Raw genomic sequence first — 21341 nt, 5'->3', positions numbered from 1 at the left:
AGCCAAATTGGGTAGGATCCAGTGTCTGTAGGTCCCCAATGTCTTTATTTATGAGTTCCATTATGATCCTCTCCATAGCTTTGCAGACAAGGCTCGTCAAGCTTATGGGGTGGTAATTTCCAGGGTCCGTAGAAGCACCGCCTTTGTGGAGTGGGACCACAGTTGCCGTCGCCATTCTTTGGGTATGTATCCTGTAGTAAGGCTAAAATTAAACAACAACCCTATGTTTGGGTTTATTTCCTCATTGAGTGTGTGTAACACACAACAGGGGACATCAACCGGTCCCATTTAATGCTGTGTTTTTGCTTTAGAGAGAGCAGCTCTCACCTGGGCATCTGAGATGTTTGGGAGGCTAGACTCTGGTGGGATAGATATTTCTCCTTTTGGGGGGGGGGGAGAAATTTGCACTGAACCTGTCTGCCAGTATGTTGGCAATGTCTGTGGGTTCAGTGATTTTTTTATCATTTTGGACTAATTCTGAGCATATCTGGGAGTTTCCACCCAGGTTTCTAACATAGCTAAAGAAGGCTTTATGATTGTCTTTTGTGTCATTAGCGATTTTTCTCTCAAAGTTGGCCTTGGATGATTTTATGAGTGATCGTAGTTTTTTGCTAGTATTGATCAGAGATGCCTTCCCTTTTAGGGATTTTGCTCTGTCATGTAGTAGCTTTCTCCTCTTATTCTGTTAGTTAGGGAGGGATTTAATGGCAAACTCTGTCCATCAGAGATATAGGTGTTGTATCAGGGGTTAATTTCTGATTTCCCATCCACTGGTCTAGGTTTCACTCGAATATGGTCAGGGAAGGGCTCTGGTTCATATGGATGAGAAGCCTATTCCAGAGAATAGGTATTCTTTGAGATCCATACCTGTCCTTCCAACATGTCCTATTTAAGTCACAAGCAAACTTAGATGTAGTAGACCTGGGTGCTATTCATTTTGCGGATTTGCAAAAGCTCCATCAGAGCGAGATCCAGTAATGCCTTCTATACCAGGCATAAATTACCCTCAGTAATCTGTTGGAAACAGAGTGTATAGTTTATGACAGAACTTAGTTAGCTGTTATATCCTTAGGACGATATAATCCATATAGCTGAGGCTACTGCTGTAGTGATCAATATGATTAACTACTATATATTCTGATCAAAATACTATAAATAATAAACTGTAAAAAGATGGCTTCTAAAAGTGTATCATGATTAGGGAATATTATAATTAAATGGGAAACAATTACAGCAATAATGTTTTAAGCACATTTAAAATAACATATTTTTATAAAACTGTTCTAAATCAAATTGTACCATTAGCTCTTCTTACTATAGTGCTGAGCTCTAGCTGTAGTGAATCTAACAACACAGAAGTAAAAATCTGAAACTAGAGCCATATTCTCATATCACATCATAGCTGTACTTAATGGTGTTCCCTTTTTCTTCATAGAAGAGAGTAATCGGATTCTGATATGTGCAGATATCAAAATCTGATCATTCTTAAAAGGCATCAACCCCATTTTCCCATTTTGTGCATGGAGACATGGTGTTGCATCATTAGTGACCATTAACTACAGCCAATATTCACACTGTCAGTCAGCTAGCCCTGCCGAGGTTTTCTGTGAATTTCATATAAATGTTTTGATGAAATCAGTTCTGGCATTCTGTGGTAAAAGTGATTTTTGCTGAACATTTTTCAAGCAACATCCTACACTCAGTCAAAAAGAAAATTATCTATAAAAGTCACAATGTTCCTGGCACCATATAATGGAATTCATTTTCATTAAACAGTTTTTAAGGTCTGACTCCCCAACCTTCTGGCTGTCTCTGACATCGAAAATAGTTTTTGGTTGCTGTTAGTGTGGATGTTAATGACTTGAGACATACTTCCTTGGGATTATATGATGAGACACCTGATTGAGTTCTGAGGCTAGTATGCAGCTCTTCTTGAGCAGCATCATACATTCTCAGAAACAGATGCCACAATATAAACAAAAATATAATTGAATTCAGTAATTGGCTTAGTTTTTGGTGTCAATCAAGGTGGGTCCAGTGTGTGTGCCTGCCTAGAAAGAGATGGTTAACAGTCCAATATGCTTTAAGGGGGATGGTCTGCACCTCATCCCTTGGGGCTTTCTTATACTAGCAAAAATCTTCTCCGCTTTGATTGTGGCTTTTTTAGACAATGTCAGTCTACTGAATCTGCCAGTATGATCAAACAAAACCTAGATAATTGAAAAAGATGTCACTGCTCAATGCTAGAAGCCTAAATAAGACACTGCCTTCTTTAGAACCCTTTCTGTCCATAGAAAATATTGGCATCTGTGTCAGCTTGGAAACATGGTTCCAGTGTATTGATGAGTCATTTCTAACAGAATTCAATTCCTGACACTTCCTCAGACCTTCCATTGAGTGTATGTCTGCTGCTGATTATGGTGTGGCTCTATTTCTATTTTTCTATTTCCCCTAAAATCAATTACATTCATGCTTATATGTCAAGACAACAACCTGGAATTTCTCCATATCCTAGTTACCAGCAATATGACACCCTACCACATCCTGGAAAACCTGAGAACCCTTCTGTGACTCCCACAGCCTGTGAGGCATATCTAAGTAAATATTGGCTGTTAATATACAGTGAGACACTATTATCCCAGATCATGCTAATTACCAGTCTGTAGATTGTAATACTTATACTACAGAAAACAAATATGCACAACACTTCCTATTTAGTCAGTGACAGCTCTCACTTAACCAGATTATGCTCTCCTCTTCCAGGAGTACAATTAGGGTTGCCAGCTGTCCTGTTTTAAATGTATCCAGCCTACTACACAACAATGAAATGTGGACAAAGTTTATGATTTAAAATGGTTAAGCACTCTGCCAACATTGCCCAGTGTTGCATTGTAGTACACTCAGACTGATTTTAGAACTTCACCATGCAGTAAGTACAATTTACTTGACTTGGTTTCACAAACATTGTAGCTCTGTGCTCTACATCTATAGTCACCCCATTGTTGATTAAGTCTAACCACCTTTCACTCATCTTCACAATTAGGACAAAATCCAATGTGCCCACAAACTGTACTGTTTTTACAGACTTCTCTAAAGCAAATTTGTTTCCACCAGCTGATGACCTAATGAAGTTTAAAAGCCCCTCCTCCAAGGACCCAGTAGTAAACTGCCACATTCTTGGAAAGGTTATATGCTCATCTCAGTATCTGCATCAAGACTTCAGTCCCAATGTGCCACAAAATACAATGCCAAGTTTAGAAACCACCCCCTTTGACAGATCTCTAATATAAACAAACTCTAATAAGAGAAAATAGGCTCTTCATAGGTGTTTACTAGGCTAACGACCACAAGGGCCTTTTTAAGCTTAGTCATACATCCCAAATCACTAACACATTCTGGTACCCTTGATAAGTGTAATCAGGGGCTTGGGAGGTGAAACATTTACAAGCAGGGGCCTAGGAGATGAACCATTTACAGTGTACCTGTGTCCATTAGAGACATAGTTACCAAGCCAGGGATGAATTTCCTATTCCCCATCTGATTGTCCAAGTTACACTTGAAATGGGTTAGGGAGGAACTCTGCTTCTCAACAGTGGGGTGCCTGTTCCAGAGAAGGGGTAATCCTGCAATATATAACTGTCTCTCCAGCAGGTCCTGTTTATATCACAGGCAAGGTTTAAGTCTTTAGAATAGGTAATTCTAGTGCTGTTTGTTTTGCAGATATGCAGAAGGTCCATAAGAGTGGGGTCTGACAATGCCTTGTATGCCAGGCATAGATATCCTCTCAACAGCCTGTAAGAGACAGAATACAGGGATATGGCCTCAAAGCAGTCTGCATAGGACATGTTGCTTATGCCCTTTATTCATTTAGTGAGAAACCTCTGTGGATGTTCCAATTATTGGATATGCCTGGTTAGATACATACCAAAGGGGGCATTTTACTCAATGATAGGTCTGATTAATGCCAAATACAATGGAATAATGACTTTCTTGGGCTTAGATGCCATACCTTTGTTTATAAGTTGCACATCATAGAATGATTTCCTCAATAATGTAGCCACATGACAGTCAAAGGCTAGATTACTAATTTTGTGTGTCCCCAAGTCCCTGACTACTGGGTCAGCTCATAGGGGTGTGTTGTCAGTGTGATACTTACTAAGGATGGATGACTTGGTGAAGGATACTGTTATGCATTACTTGGCATTTAGTTTTAGTCCATGGCTCTGACACCAGTTTGTCTGTGTCAGCCCTTCCTAGAGAACATTTGTGTTGGTGAGCAATTCAGTGTCAGCTCTTAATTTGCAATCATCTGCAAATTTATTCAACCAGAGGACATTGATGTTGGCCTTGACTTCAGAGGAGTAAATGCCAAAAAGGAGAGGCCCCAGGACCAATCCCTGAGGGAATCCATTGACTGGCTTCTTTGTAGAGGTAGACTCCCCAATTCTAACTTCTCGGGTCCTGTCTGTTCATAGGTAAGTGCTAGGCTAATTTTCCTTGTGGGCTATTTTAAAGCTTAGCCAATTTCCCTCAAAGGTGAGACTCAAACCCTGTACTTGTATCTGTGAGGTAGATGCCTTAACCATTATGCCAAATAAATCTTTAAGAACAGCCTGAAATTAACCCTGTACCAAAATGAACTTAAGAAATTAAACAAAACTTAGAAACAAAATCAAAAACATCATAGCTAAATATAAACATAATTGCCACCATAAGCAAGGACAATCATATGAAGTTCTTCAACTACATCAGCAACATTAGTTAAAATGACTAGCATTTCTCACATCTGATTTATAATAACAGCACCTACTTATCTCCTGATTACTTAGAAAGCACATTAGCAGATAAATTTAGTTCAGATTTCTCCCCTCTGTTGCCTCCAGCTTCCACCCTGTAAATAACCTAATCACCTAAGGGCAAGTTTTAAGTACCACTAACTCCATGGAGCCTGACAATGTACCAGGGCATTTCTTTGTTGGTATGAAACACGATCTTACACACCCCACTCCTAAATCTGCTCATCTGATTCTATTAATTGGCTTTGTCCCAGAAGCACAGAGAAATGTTGTGGTCATTCTCCTGCATAAGGGTGGCTCAGTCACTGACACCAGCAGCGTTGTCTGCAAGACAATGGAATGTGTCATTATAACCCTCAAAATAAAAGATATTGGTGTTCAGATGTGTGAAGGGTTAACCTGTATAACCTAGTGAATGTCTGAAAAAGTCACTAAGGCTTTGGATGAGAGCAGAAGTGCAGGTTTACTATCACCATTTCGGATGGCATTCAGTCAAACTGGGATAATCGAAAGGCTAATTTCCAGTTCATGTAAGGCTGGATAAAAAATGGTCAACACCACAACAGCAAATGCTAGTGTACATTCAATGTTGTGAGGTCGATATTCTGCTTAGAGATCACGGTACAGTGGAAATTGGGAAATGTACCCATTTCCTCACTGTAGTGCGATCTCGGAGTTGGAGTTATAAAATTAGCAGGGGGTGTAGGATGCAGGGGGGGATTGTCCCCCTGCAAAACATTAGTTGGAAGTGACTGGAAGGGAAACTACACTGGGTAATGTCGACTTTGTCGAATATGGATGGGTCGACATTCCTGGTTTCATAATTGTGCCTTTCCGATGTTGTCATTTTCAATACTCGATAGAATCAGTTTCAGGATTTTAAAAGTAAACCAAAGTGTAAATATGGTGTACCTTGATGTGAGCAAGACTTCTCATATCATCCCACCTTCCTGAATAATTGGCAAAACTAATTAAACAAAACATAAATCCATATGTCACATGTTGGATCGCAAACTGGCTAACAGGTAGAACCCATTAAGTCAAGACTGAGGATGGTCCCTCAACCAAACTGCTCATTACTAGTGGGGCCCCATAAGATCCATGCTGGGGTAGTTGCTATTCAGTATCTAATTCTCAGATGTCTAAGCTGATGCCAGGATTCTCTAGAGGACCAAGTCTAAAGATGACTGAAAACTTGGATTTATCATAAATTACATCCTTTAAGCAGATATAACATGTACAGACCCTCCCCTTCTCCACGTCAAGCAGAGTACCTCTTTAACGCTCTTTAAACGCAACCTGGATAACTGGATGGGAAATGGAAATTGCATCCCTGGGATTTCACCCGTGTCCCTGCTGGATAGGGGCATTGGGTGCTGACTTGTCTAAACATGGGCTAAACTCTTGGCTAGGCTTATAGGTCCTCAGGGCCAATAGCCTAGTAACATCCTATGGTCCTATAATGTCAGGATCACAGTCTTAGGCTATATGCAAAGAAGTGCAGTATTGTGTCATTTGAGAAAAATGAGCACCCTATTACCTACCATATCAAAACTAAAACTAGTAGACACCTAGGCAGTAGAAACTTTAATAGCCATCTTTCCTGCAATCACCAGTTTCGACAGTCATTAGAAAATCCACTTACTTAGTCCAGCTGATGACCAAGAGTATAACCTCTAGATCAAGGAATTTTATCATCCTTCTCTATTTCTCCCTTATTAGGCATGTAATTGAATATAATCATACAGCATGTGCTGTACCAAACACATGATCTGATTAGGGACACTGGAACATTTGCCCACCAGGAAAATCAAAGCCCCAAGTTCTATGTCCTATGTAGAATGCCTTAAAAAAAACATATCTAGTTTTGGTCTCATACAGACTCCTGCAAGGTAACCTCTCCACAGCATATAAAGCCTCAAATGAGCCTGTCCTCTGTGACCTACTGACCTTCTACACATTCACAAAACATGCAACACCATAAACACTTGTGTTAGAGACCTAAACTTCTATTGTGACATTAATAAAGCCTGTTGATGGCAGAGATACCTTTCCCAGAGAATTTCCTTCCTGTCAGTTGGATCCCCTCCATACTAAACAACATAGCTCCATAACCCTCTTCAAATATTACTTGGCTGAATGAAAAGAAAACCACAAATACTACCCTTGGCTGACCCAAACCCTTATGGAAAGGATAACGTAGTAGATATTGCATGGCTAGGCTTCAAATGATCGACCCAAATTAACTGCATAGTAATAACCAATGAACCTAAGTGTGTGTGTGGGGGGGGCATTATATTTGGTATTAAATTATGCAGAGTACCTGCGTCTTATATTGTTGGTGCTGCGGTAGCATTGTCGCCTCACAGTTAGACGTTGCCCGTTCGATTCTTAGATAGAGCGTCTTCTATGTGGCGACATGCGTGAATGGGCGTTCCTTCATTGAAGGTTGTGCGTTAGGCCCGGCAAGCCAGCATGTAAAAATCTGCTGCCAATCATTAGCGGACTGGAGTTCCACTGTGGCTACACCTAACCGGGAAAAGCCGAAAGACACAACAACAACCTACATCTTATATTTGCTTTGTTCATGGATTGATGTTAATATCTACATATAGATACATGCATTACACTTGCACACACTTATCAGTGTAGTACAAATATTATAGCCTTTTATTAAATTATATAAATGTTGTACCCATTTATAACATGCAAATGAAATAGTGTGGCACATATATTTGCATATATGTTGTTATACATTGGATGGGATGAAACTAATACCATGTATATTTCAAGAAGGCAAGTGAAACTGGAAATGTTGTCCTGTTCTACATTACAGTTACATTGCACATGGTTTTGGCATACATGCATTGTTGTTTATACTTGGAAATGCCTGTATTGGCATTTTGGTATTTTAACATTGCTTTTCAATCAAATGCTGGTTTACTGAAATGATGACGTCTTTGTTCTGAGCTTGGGTTCATTTTGTAGCTTAAGTTGATCATTTATAATGTTTTGCAACTGTCTCAAACAATCCCTACATACTTTCTAGGTCTTAGCTAGTACAGGTACCACTTATGGCTGAGCACAAAAGTGCATTGTTCCAAAAATACAGAGATTTCTGAGTCCCACTCAGAAACCTAAAATTTTGAATTTAGAAAAAGTAAAATCAGAAAATGGAAAAAAAAAGGTTATCATAATATCCTGTCTCAATTCACATTATATTTTTACAACAAAAATAATTTGGGAGAAGTCTGGTGGACATAAGTTAATCTCTACCCCAGTTTGCTTCTCAGCAATACTACTGAAATTTAGATTTCGTTAACATTTCTCTGTTTTTTTTTTTTTTGTTTTTGTCATGAAAGCTCTAGAATTCTTGATGTGGTCTTTCTGTAAGTCTGTCTTTGACTAACAAAGCTTATAGAAAAATAAGCAATATAATTTAATCTCTTTACAAGCCTATTACTGACATACAGTCAGCAGCAAGACTGTAGTTTGCATACCCTTACTGTTGAAATCCTTTTCTAGATTTGCATTGGAAATCAATTAACTTCACATCATTTAGCATTTCTGAATTCTAATTTTACACTGCATAATATCAAGAAGAAAGCTGAGGCCATACTCGGAAAAAAGAAAGTAGCAAAAAAGTAACGTATTCCCAGAAAAATCACAGTAAAAAGCATTCTAAAAAAGTATGAAAGTGTGTTCCATTTTAAAAGTACATAGAAGTTACAAGACAGTCAATAAAAATACTTTTTCCTAGCTAAAAAGTGCTTGTTTCAAAAAAAGTTAGATTTTAACATGTAGAAAGCTAATATGAAAGATGTTTACCCGGGTTCCGGCGTGTAGCTCGCAAGACAATTCCCTGCGAGCTACATCACCGAAACCAAATGGCTGCAGCAGCAATATGCTGTAGAGCAATACGGCTGAATAGCATAGCTGCTGCAGTGGTAACCTATGCACAGAATTGTTACAACTGGTGGCCATCCTTACAGACAGTTGCCCAGCTGTATTCCAGCAGGGACAGCCGTATTAGATGTGTAAACATTCCGTATTCTCATGTAAGGAATGCATTTATTTTATTATTTATTTATTTTATTGTCAGACAATAAAATAAATAAATAATAAAATAAATGCATTCCTTACATGAGACTACAGAACGTGGTACACATCTAGAATAAAATAAATAAATAATAAAATAAATGCATTCCTTACATGAAAATACGGAATGTGGTACACATCTAGTACGGCTGTCCCTGCTAGAATACAGCTGGGCAGCTGTCTGTAAGGATCGCCACCAGTTGTAACATTTTTATGCATAGGTTACAGCTGCAGCGGCTATTCTATTCAGCTGTACTGCTCTACGGCATATTGCTGCTGCAGCCGTTTGGTTTCAGTGATGTAGCTCGCAGGGAAATGTCTTGCGAGCTACATGCCGGAACCCATTTTTACCCAAAGGGATCTTATCTGCCCAGCAATGGAACAGCATTTGCTGACAACTGATCCTCAAAATTCTACAGAGGAGCACTCTTCTCAGTTGCTGGAAAGGTCTGGATAACTCAGTACCCAAACCTGACTAATAATTTGGGGGTGTGGAAAGTGCCCTGAAGCTTTGGATCTGGCTGACTAGTATATACTATGGAGGATATAACAAATATAGCTAAGACTGTTACAGCAGTGATCATCTGATCATCTACTGTTATGGTACGTTTACTTGCACAACTGCACTTTTCACAGCGCACATTGTCCTCCATTTCCAGTACAGCTTGAATCATTGTTGCTGCTGCCTTTATAAATTGCATCCTTCTTTAGTTCTTTTTCTAGGTTGTATATTAAATCTTCAGTATAGGTTTGTTATAACAGTCACATGAAAAAATGGAAATATTAATTTCCGCTTGAAATGTGATCTGTGTATCATCAGAAAATGTATCTTTGAGTATTAAAAATATTTTGGATATCAGATGAAAAATACTATTGCCATTCTTATAACACATACTGAAAGTATGACTAACTTGCAAATTTAATTTATTAAAATGGATGAAAATTATTACTGTAGATCTGTCACCCTGAATGTGTAGTTAGGATTCTGTGTTTGTTGTTTTTCATCCTATCCACCAGACTATTAGCACACCCATCATATGACATTAACTCATGAAAAAGAAGAAGTGAATGTGTTTGTTTTTCCGTATTCCCTACTTTGTAACATGATCATGGGATCACTTTCTTGGATAGATGTGGTGATAGCAGTGGGCAAAATTTGACATTTTGGGAGTAGGTTATAACCTCCCCTTGAAGTAAGATTAAGTATAATCCTGTTTTTAATTTGCTGACCAGAAAACCCAGAACCTTTCATTTTGTCAAGCTGCAAGTTTATTCGATCACAGCTCTACTGAAAATAAAAAAAACATCAAAACACATCCCAGCAAATATAGAAAACAGAATTGCCATCCATGCAGGACCCATGTTAGAGCCTATTTTCTAAGTTCATTATTACCATGAAGATAGGAAGGAGACTTGCTTCCCTTACAGAACATGTTCTATTGGTTTAATTTTTATGGTTTTATTTTGTTGAGTTGCAACTTGACTAATCTGCAGATCAATGAAATAATATAGACCTTTAATAAATCTGCATCCACTTTTTGAATAATAAGATACATGATGCCAAGTAAGTAATTAAGAAGCTGAGTGAGTGTAGATAGGTGGGTTGGTAATTTAGTGAAAGTATTAGATGGACTCAATTCAACACTACTAACTACATCAGGAAGTCTGTATAGTAAGTGAAAAAAGGAAATGAAAGGAATAGGAATGAAAGTTAGAGAAAAAGACAAAAACTGAAAATATAAACTAACTCTTTTAAAAAGTGGTACCTTTAGATGGCAAACTTTGTTATTGTGTGGACACTGTGCAAGTAGCAGACTCCAAATCCGACTTCAGACCAGTGACAAGTGGAGTACCACAGGGTTCAGTCCTGGGTTCTCTCCTGTTGGGTATCTACTTTTCTGAAGTACAGGCTAACACAGAAGGTCTTTTGCTAACAAAGTTCACAGATGACTGCAAACTAGGAGCCATAATCGAAACTTCTAATGATGTAGACATCCTACAAAAGGGCCTCACTCAGACAGATACCTGGTATCAAAGCCATGGCCTCAAGCTCAATGCCAAAAAGTGCATTGTCATCCCCTTTGGTAAAAACTCTGTACCCATGAACTACAACATAGGCGGTAGTATACTTAACACCGAAAGTGTGATAAGAGACCTTGGGACACAGGTGGGCAGTAGTCTCTCCTTTAATAATCACATCACCACAGTAGTCAGGAAATCCTTCTATGTGGCACACCTCATCACAAAAGGTCTCTCATCCAGAAAAAAAGAGGTTATTGTTCCCCTCTACTCATCACTCATTAGACCCATTATAGAGTACTATGCCCCTTTTGGTATGTACCTCACAAGACATCTACAACAACTAGAAAGGCCACAGAAATACCTCACAAAGAGGATTACCAGCCTCAAACAGATGCCCTACGCAGACCGTCTCAAAAAACTCCAGCTTTACTCTGTCACATATCGCCTACTCAGAGGTGATCTCTAACTAACATACAAGGCTATGTCAAACCCAGAGCTGTTGGACATGCTCCACTTAAAGAAATCCCAATCCCTCCGAGCTACACGCTCTAGGGACCTAAACTTTGTCACCACAATAAACAGAACATGCTGGAGGGATAGATTCCTGTCCCAGAGACTTCCCATACTCTGGAATAAACTACCTATCTATATCAAACAAAGCTCCTCATTAGCACTCTTCAAAAAAAATCTTGATGATTGGATGGGAAATAGGAAATTCACCCTGGGGATCACTTTTGTGGCTCTGCTTGACAGTGGCACAAGAAAATAATTTTCTTGGGTGGCAAAAGCCAGGGTACCTTTTTGGCTGGGCTTGTATAGGCTCCAGGGCCAATAGCCTAGTACCTACTTATGAACCTAAGGGTACTGAGCAAGAATAAGTATGTTGGAGAAAAAGACTCATGATACAGAATGAAAAAAGTAGAGTTCACTATCCTCGAAATGTTCTATTTGGGAAGGGAGCGAGCCTTAAGGGCCATATGGTAATTACTATATGAAAGCAAACATGTCAATCTGTTATATTATTAGTGTTTATAGCTGTTTGTGGTATAGTGTGTCATAACCATTATGACCATCAATGTACTGGCCACATGTTGCTAACAAGGAGCAAGGTATGTACATTATGGTATGTTTGCCTCCATAGAAGGAAACATTACCCCAAAATGCAGAGTTCAGTAGTTCATAGGTACTTACTAGGTTAAGGACCATAATGGGCCTTTTCTAAGCTTAGTTATGCTTCCCAATATATATCTGACAGGTTTGGATATCACTGATTTTATTGGGGGTATAGCTTAGGTGTGAGTGATCAAGCATTTAGAAGCTTCATCTTGCTAATAGGGACATAGGTGGCAGACCAGGGGTAAACTTACATATCCCTATCCAGTGATCCATATTGTGCTTGATTAAGTGCAGGGGGAATTCTGCTTCACATGCATTGGAAGCCTGTTCCAGAGAAAGGGGTAATCTCTGAGACACATTCCTATCCCTCCAACATGTCTTATTTATCTTGCACATTAAGTTTAAGTCCCCATATCTGGTGTTTCTAATGACATTTGTTTTGTGGATGTGCAACAGGTCAATAAGGGCTTGATCAGAGCATGGCTTGAAAGCTAAAATAGATCACCTCTCAGCAGACTGTAGGAGACCGAGTACAAGGATAAGGCTTTTAAGTGATCCACATATGACATGTTGTCTGCACCATGTATTCTTTTTGTGAGGAACCTCTGTAGACACTCAGGTTGTTGCAAATGCCTAGTCAGGTATATTGATCTACATGCTGCAGTATTGTACTGAATAAAAACAGAAAATGTTGGCCTCTTCTTTGAATTTGGGATTTATTTATTGATTTACTGGACAATTATGATCAAGAATGCTTGAATTGCAAATGCAGACATTAGAATATATAACTTTCTTAGATATGCAAAAGTATGGTGTGTTCTTCCAAGAATGTCACTGCCCTTCAATAAATGTTGGAAACAGATGTATTAGCCCCTTGCACTCCCTGACGTGGCTATTAAAGAGCAAAACAAAAATTGTATTACCAGCTCTGTTTCACAGGAGGATAGAGACCAGATTGTGACACAGATGACACTAAACTGAATAGCAACTGAGCACTGGAGAAACTGATGAAGGAAGGTGGGGGTGAGCAGCCATTGTAAGCTCATCAGTCCTTAGGGATAGATTTAGTCCATAGAGATGGACATGAAAAACTAGAATATGAAGAACCTGAGATGATTCCTAGCATCAGCCAAAGCCATACACTTGTGCCAGTTCCGCACATGTAGATACAGTCATATACAGAAGTCTCCTCAAGAGGAGTGAGACTAAAAATACATAAGCCAGACATGCCATGGGCAGTAGTCAACTGGAAAACAATTGTCACCCTCTAGCTTGGATGACTTTGGGATCACCCAATTGTAATTCCATCTGGAAGAAAAAAAAAACTACACACATACACACACACACACACACACACACACACACACACACACAGCGGGTGATTAAGTGGTACTAAGGAAAAGATGAATATAGGGAGGATAAAGGAATCAGTAGATCGTTTAGTGAGGAGTTAGGCCTATGGTCAATCCACAGCTGGGACAAAAGCATGTGCTCACACCCACACAGGAAAAGAATTGCAGAATATAATGTTTAACTGATCCACCTTTGTGGAACATAGTATAACACGTGTAAACTGTACTCCATTATCAGAAAGCACATTAAATGTAGCCACTCTGTCTTATTTCAAGAGATCTGCAGGGCTTTATCTATAATTAAATTAAAAAGATCATGCAAAATGGGATTTCATGATAGCAAAACAGGGTCTACATCATATAGTCAAACTGTTATAAGTTCGAATACGAAAATATCGAACTTCAAACTCCGAAATGTAAATAATTCAAAAACTCACAACTTCGAAGATCGGAACTCTGAATAGCAACGGTCGGCCAGCTTTACACCCATACTACCTCAAATAATAAAGATAACACACAACCACTATACCTGTGAAATATTGCATAACGCATCCCATCCGCCACATGAAGCTACACGACCCAGAAGTTCAAAATGTTAGAACTTCAACACTCAGAACAGCAAATGTTAAGTTGTCTATCTCGCCTTCATTCTTGCTGGATGGGTTTGGAGCCGAACCTCGGCTCCGACTCGGCCACTCTAAAAGCTCGAGAGCTAGTTCCACCGGCTCGAGGCTCCCCTTTTATCCCACAATGCTAGGCGGTAATACCCCAGATCTCGTTTGCCGCTACAGCGATCGAGGTGCGTTGTTCCAACCGGCTTCAGGTTAGTTTGTTTAGAGCAATCTAAAACTTATTTAAAACCCCTTTAACTTAGTTTTTCCTTATATTTACCAAAGTTAAGTAGTTTTCTATCCATTCCCTCCAGTTTCTTCCCCTTTTACTTCAAGAACTTAGGAGTTCTTTCCTTAGGCCTTCTGGCCCTTCCCTCCCCCTCCTAGTAGTGGAGTGTTTGTGTGTTTTTTTGTAGGGAACCAAAAAAACTAATTAATAAATAATTTTTTGCTTAATTAGTTTAATTTAATTTTCAGTTAGTGTAATCGGTGTGTTTGTGTCAGTGTGTGTGATTATACTTTATATCTTTAGTAATGTCTAAAGAATCAAAGGTCTCAGGCTTTAAGAAGTGTGACTCGTGCTGTCAGAAGATATCTGACAGACGGTCACACTTCTTGCGTGTACTGCCTGGGACCTTTGCACGTGCAGGACTCTTGTGCTGTTTGCCATGGCTTCAGCCCTAGAGTCCTGCAGGAAATAAAAAATAAGCTTATTTTACGAGGCTTATTGAAGCCTGAGGGTCCCCCGACTCTATCTTCGGGCAAACCCTCGAAGCCTACCAGGTCGTCGGCTCCAGCTTCTGAGTCGTCACCTGGGGCTTCAAAGTCTGTTCCAACATCGGCTCCGGCCGGAGCCGATGGGGCTCGAACACGTATTTCTTCTGTTTCCTCGGCTCTGGCCGGAGCCGAGGTGTTAGACATCACTGAGTCGGCTCCGATAAGGTTATCGGAACCGACAACTAGGAAAAGGTCTAGGTCACCGTCTACTGGCTCCGTTCATTCGGCTCCAGCATCTCCCTTGCTGTCTGAACAGAGCCATAGGTCTCACTCCTCTAGGTCGTCGAGACTTTCAGATCATGACCTTCAGAGGGTGGTGAGTCGACTTCTTAAGTCCGAGGCACTGGCCCAGATGCTTCAGAGCCCGACTCATCAGTCGATGGTTAACCCTATTACTCAAAATGATCCTCCTCCGACTCCTTTGAGTTCGGAGCCGGGGCGTTTCGGACCCGAGACTGTGGCGGCATCAGAGCCGATACAATTGTCTTCAGCACCGTCATCTGCTCCGATTTCTTCGTTGGAGGAATCTCGTCACCGGACTTCCCTTGTCTGCTCCGAGGGGGTGAGTGGCATCGGACCCTTGTCCGACCCCACTCTTCCTCTCGGTGCTTCTGCGTTGGTGAGTTCGGCTCCAACATCGGCCTCGGAGCCATCACTGTTGGTGCCAGAGGAGGTTTTCAGCTTTTCGGAGTGGAGACCTCTGGCTCTGCCTGACAGGGGTGCCTTCAAGGTCATGCAGAGTGTGTTAGAACCTGGTTCAACTCCACAGTCGACTCCGTCTGCCCCTCCCTCCACGGTGCCTCAGGTAATTTCTGCTCACTCCCTCATCCCGGATCGCAGAGAGCCAGCTCCTCAAGAGTCCCCAGTGGGGATCTCCTCCTCTTCCGAGGCCTCTCCTGAACTGGCAGGAAAGCCCCCTAGGAAGAGAAAGTGCAAGAGGAAGCACATCGACTCACCTGAGTCTGTCACCTCTGACACGGATTTAGAGGATTCTGAAGGTTCCCCCCATTCCCCCTCTGAAGATGTCTCCTTTGCAGACATCCTGGAGATCTTAAAACAGAGGGGGAATTGGCCAGCCCTCAACCCTTCAGAGGATGAATCTGTGTATCTTGAGGCATTCAGCTCTCGCCCTTCCACCTCCTGGGTGTCCCCTCCCTTTGACCCCCTCATGCAGGTGGTAGCAAAAAAGGCCTGGACGGCTCCTGACACTGTGGACCCCACCCCCAGGAGACCTTCAAAGTTTATTACGGCCCCAGCAGACAAACAATTTTTGACCAAAGGAGTCTCTGTGGATGTTATGGTGGTGGCTGCTGCCACCAAGAAGGAACTAGCTGATCCTTCAGTGCCCGTCCATCCTCCTAACAAGGAATCTAGGACTATGGACAGGTACGGGAAGTGGATGTTCATGTCAGTGACCTTTTCTATGCGTTTGCTGAACTACCTCTGTCATTTCACTCGTCTTCAGAGAGACTTGATCAAGGAAGCGAGTGAGATGTTAAAGGATCCAACAGCTGTGGGTTCTCAGGATAAGATGAACTCTCAGCTGACTACCCTCAATTCGATAGCTAACTCCTCCATGCGCCTCCTTTCATATGTGGCTGATGGAGCGAGCAGAGCCGCAGGTACAGGTGTGGCCTTATGCCGGCATGCCTGGATGAGGCTATGCAATTTTGCGGACCCTTTCAAGACATCTTTCACTAACTCCCCATTTGATGGATCGTCCCTTTTTGGTCCTCAAGTGAAAGAAACCCTGACAAGGTGCGAGACTGATGGCAAAACTGTCTCTGCTGTGGGAGTCCATTTTTCTACTCCTTCTAGGCCTTACCCCAAGGGCCAGAAGGGGGGAAATATGTGGTTCCGCAAACAATCTCAAGGAGCTTTGCTTGACGCACAGAGTCGGTTCCCCTCTAGAGGCAGAGGGGGGAACAATAATGGTAGACGCCGCCCTAGATGCGGGGGGGGGGGTCCTTCTTTCTGTCACTCTATAGAGGTGGGTTACCCCTTTTCCAGTTTCTGGATTTTTCCTAGCTGGGCTTAGCTTACAAACGAGATCTGAGGTATTACCGCCTAGCATTGTGGGATAAAAGGGGAGCCTCGAGCCGGTGGAACTAGCTCTCGAGCTTTTAGAGTGGCCGAGTCGGAGCCGAGGTTCGGCTCCGAACCCATCCAGCAAGAAAGAAGGCGAGAAGAAGACAACTAACATGGAACGTTATGGTAGGTACATAACTTCTATTTTTTTTCCCCAGGGGAAAACATTGCTGTTCCAATACACAACATAAAAACACACAAAGACTTCACACTATTATTAATGTGGGAGGCTTCACCCCCCCCACACACACCCCTACTTAAACATACCAACTCCGAGATCCCACCACAGTGGATACTTCATGCATATGCATGCTTTCACAATGACACTAAACATCAGTGAGTAATGAAGGGCCAACTATAACCATTCGGAGTTCCGATCTTCGAAGTTTTGAGTTTTCAAACTATTTACATTTTGGAGTTTGCAGTTCAATATTTTCGTATTCAAATTTATAACAGTTTGACTATATGAAATAGACCCACAAAACCTGTCAACTAACATTGTGTATCCTTTATACCTTAAAGTCAATAGTTGTATCTTTTTAACTCTTTTTAAACAATGAACCTATTAACTGTCTTTCAGCTTTCTCACACAATCTGACAATTGGATTAAAGCTAACAGTAAATTTTCATCTTCTAAAACAGTACTATTTCATAAACCAGCAAAGAAGCAATATTTTCTAAATATTTGCAGTACTTACTTACCAGATAACTAAAATGTTTAATGTTTTCTATATACGGGCTACTAGCATATAAATTCAAATTGATGTATTCCCCAACATTCAGTGTTTTATGCTGTACTGCCCAGTCTATGTACAAGTAGCTGCTACTGAGCGAAAAATAAGATTTTGCAGTATATTCCTTATATGCTTGGTTGTCTTCCGGGAGATGTTCAACTGCAGTATGAATCTGTAAACAATACCAAACAAAATTATTCTTTCATTTTGTGCTTTTTGAGACAGATACTCTGATGTTTGATAAAAATAAAGTTAGGTTTAATACAAATTAAAGCAATACAATTGAAGGTTCAATGCTGATAGTGTTTCAGAAGAACATGTTTGCAAATTATATTTTTTTAATGTTTATGCCTGTTTAAGGGTGTCTGTGTTTACATTCACAACTTAATACATAAATTAATACTGTTGCATTATACAGATGAAATAACATAAATAACGTGCACAGATACTCTGATGTTTGATATAAATAAAGTTACGTTTAATGCAAATACAAATGAAAGCAATACAATTGAAGGTTCGATGCTGATAGTGTTTCAGAAGAACATGTTTGCAAATGATATTTTTGTAATGTTTATGCCTGTTTAAGGGTGTCTGTGTTTACATTCACAACTTAATACATAAATTAATACTGTTGCATTACACAGATGAAATAACATAAATAACGTGCACCCAAGGACATGTGAAAACAAGACACCAAAATAAATAATCTGTATGTAGACTATAATAAAAATTCAAAAACTAGCTCATAAAACATCCAGTGAGTATGCAGTCATAACACACAATCTTTGTCTAGTCTTTTTTTGTAATAATGCATGCAGTGAAGCATTATAACATCTGTAAAGAGTTTCAAAAAATGTAGTGAGAAGTTTAAGATATGAATGAGTCTGTTGGGATTATTCAAATAACAGCATTTTCTAAGTAAACCATAACAATGGGGTTTACTAAGTCACTTACCTGAAAATTTTCCTGGAAGGACCACCTAAACTGAGTGCTGCTATATGCCAAACTGAGGAATGCTGTGAAGCAAACACTAAGCCTTCTCATACAAATGAGGTTTAAATGCATCATGGGAAGGAGAAAGCGCAACACAAGTCACTGGAGTGGTAATACATCACGGCCATAGTTGAACAGAAGGTTTGGATAGAGGGAATATAAAATGTTAAAACACTCAAATGGGCAGATTGGGTAGTGTTATTTTCTTCTTCTGCTATTAAGCAAATGTAGTGCAATGTTATAAAGAGACCAGTAACAGGAATAAAAGCATCAAAGAAGCAAGCTATTCAGGCAGAGTTGTACACAGAGTTCATGCATTTCTTCATTGAACCACTATATGGTGTGGTTACACAATCCATGGCAAGTGTTTACCACAGTTACAAAAGGTACCTCAGTTAACCCTCATCCTAATGAAATGGAAGGATCTTCTCTGGATCTGGCAGACAAAGTTCTTCATGCTTCCTAATCTGCTCCCTTCAACTCTCTAAGTTGAAGACAAAAAAATAAGCAAATAAGTAAAATGACCACTTCCTTATCTGGTATTTCTCACCTAAGGAGCAAGCCATGTCCAGTCGTTCATCATATCTTCTCCCTGATCTCCATCCCACAACTTTGAGGAGTGAAATAAAATGTTCTTTCTCATCTTTTCTGTAAACTGTAATAAACCACCTACTACAAATGTAACAAGTGGCCTACTACAGCTAGCAGAATAACATTAACAAAACTGAAGGTTACTAGCACTCATTTCTGAATGATGGTACAGCATTAAACCACGCAAAGAGTGCTAACGCTCTTCAGCAAATGCAGTGTCAGCATTCAAAAAATGAATGCCAGTACTGAGGATTACATTCTGTAACATCTTGTGCCTGGATGGTTGCCCTCTTTGCCCTTCCCCAGCTACACTTCTGACAATACAGTATTCTTTCTGTGACACAATTTTTTTTCTTTACTTCCTTTTATGCTGGTAAAAACTTCAAACAGGTGACTGTAAGCAGATATAGGTGTGCGTCTTTGTGTTTGTGTATGTGCGTGTGCTCTTGCAAATTAATTTTATAATATTCTAATAAAATAAATAAATAAAAATGTCCATACAAGAAAGCTTAATTTATTGCAAATCCGATTTTGTCATAATAAGCTCATTGAATTTATACATAGGTGCTTGCTGACAGATTTTTTCCATTTACGTCCTGATCCAAATTAGTCGACATCCTAATTCCTTCAGCATGAGATTGAATTTTCATTAGACTGTCTGGTACATTTGTGAATTCCCTTAGTATTTTTATTTTTAATATGGTTTGCCATGAACTTTAATCCCTGTGTCTGCCATTCCCTTTAATTGTTCTTCAGTTATGCCTTATCTTCTGGTAATACCTCACTTGTTTATATCCTTATATTTTTCTGAAAGGTGCCACCCTTCTGAATGTTGTTGATTCCCTGAATTACGAGAACTATTTGTTTACTTTTGTAAAATGTTTTCTACCACATTTCGCTCAGAAAATACATATTCAGCATTAGTAGTTTCTTTCACATGACTGTAGATGCAGACCTGCATCCTTTACTTTGTACTGGTCTGGAATGCATCCATACTGACAACATCTCTGCAAAAATGAAGTCTCTAGGACTGCTTGCAAAAGTCATGTATTCCTCACTGTAAGATAAACTCATTTTATTTGCAGATGATGCCTCTGCCCTTACATCGGATATTCTGAAAGCTACACATGCCAGCTCTGGACCATATTCCCATTTTTTTTTTTAATCTGCTTTAACTATACAGCTATATATATATATATATATATATATATATATATATATATATATATATATATATATGGGTCTACTTTGTATAACCGAACTTCCGATTCACCAACACACAATTTACCGACCCCAAACAACCGAAAACACACAACACCGACAAACACCAACAACTCAAAAAAACGAACACCATTACACCGACACAAAAAACGTAAACTACACATTGCACACAATAACATATCCACTAACCTTAACCTAAACCCTAACCCTAACGTCCGACACTACCGCACACTTACCCAACCCGCACCCTAACCCTAACTCACTTAACCCACCCCTAAACCTCAACACTGTCACTATCACACACTTACCCTACCTGCACCCTAACCCTAACTCACTTAACCCACCCTAAAACATTAAGCCCATCACTATCGCACACTCACTCCACCCGCATACTAGCCCTAACACACTTAACCCTTCCCTACACTACACTACGTCACTATCACACACTTACCTTACCGGAACCCTACGTCCGACACTACCATACACTCACCTTTCCCACACCCTAACCTAAAATCCCTCACTATCGTACACTTACCTGTCCGCTCCCCAATCCTAAATCCGTCACTATCGCACACTTACTGGATCGCACTCACACGTTGCCGTTGTCGGTCTTTCGGCTGTCGGAATATCGCCTTTTCGATCACCTACCTGTTCGGTCGTTCCGTCTCGATCTTCTGGGTGTCGGTGAAGTGGCGGTTTGGTTATTCGAAGTAGACCCATATATATATATATATATATATATATATATATATATATATATATATATATATACCATTGACCTCTGTATCTTCATTCTGAAATCCATTTTATATGCCACCCCATCAACCTACAACAAAGCTGACTACCATGCCTTGTGATGCAGCCAGGTTTTGAACCAGAGTGATATCCTACTTGAAAATTTGACATTTTCTGTGGTGTCTGTATGACACTGAAAAATGCTGT

The 21341-nt window shown here is 40.1% G+C and overlaps 1 protein-coding gene across 1 annotated transcript in view; it reads right to left on the bottom strand.

Annotated features, from left to right (window-relative positions):
* Positions 1-21341, bottom strand: part of C5 (complement C5) — a 1726304-nt gene that overhangs the window by 1257037 nt on the left and 447926 nt on the right. The window contains exon 12 of the mRNA XM_044057986.1: positions 17563-17766. Coding sequence (XP_043913921.1) covers positions 17563-17766 — 204 coding nt within the window. The remainder of the gene's footprint in view (positions 1-17562; positions 17767-21341) is intronic.

The sequence above is a fragment of the Protopterus annectens genome, chromosome 16.part0 (genome assembly GCF_019279795.1).
Source record: "Protopterus annectens isolate FY-2018-M chromosome 16.part0, PAN1.0, whole genome shotgun sequence".
NCBI classification, from domain to species: domain Eukaryota; kingdom Metazoa; phylum Chordata; order Ceratodontiformes; family Protopteridae; genus Protopterus; species Protopterus annectens.
This window is presented reverse-complemented; position numbering and strand designations above follow the sequence as displayed.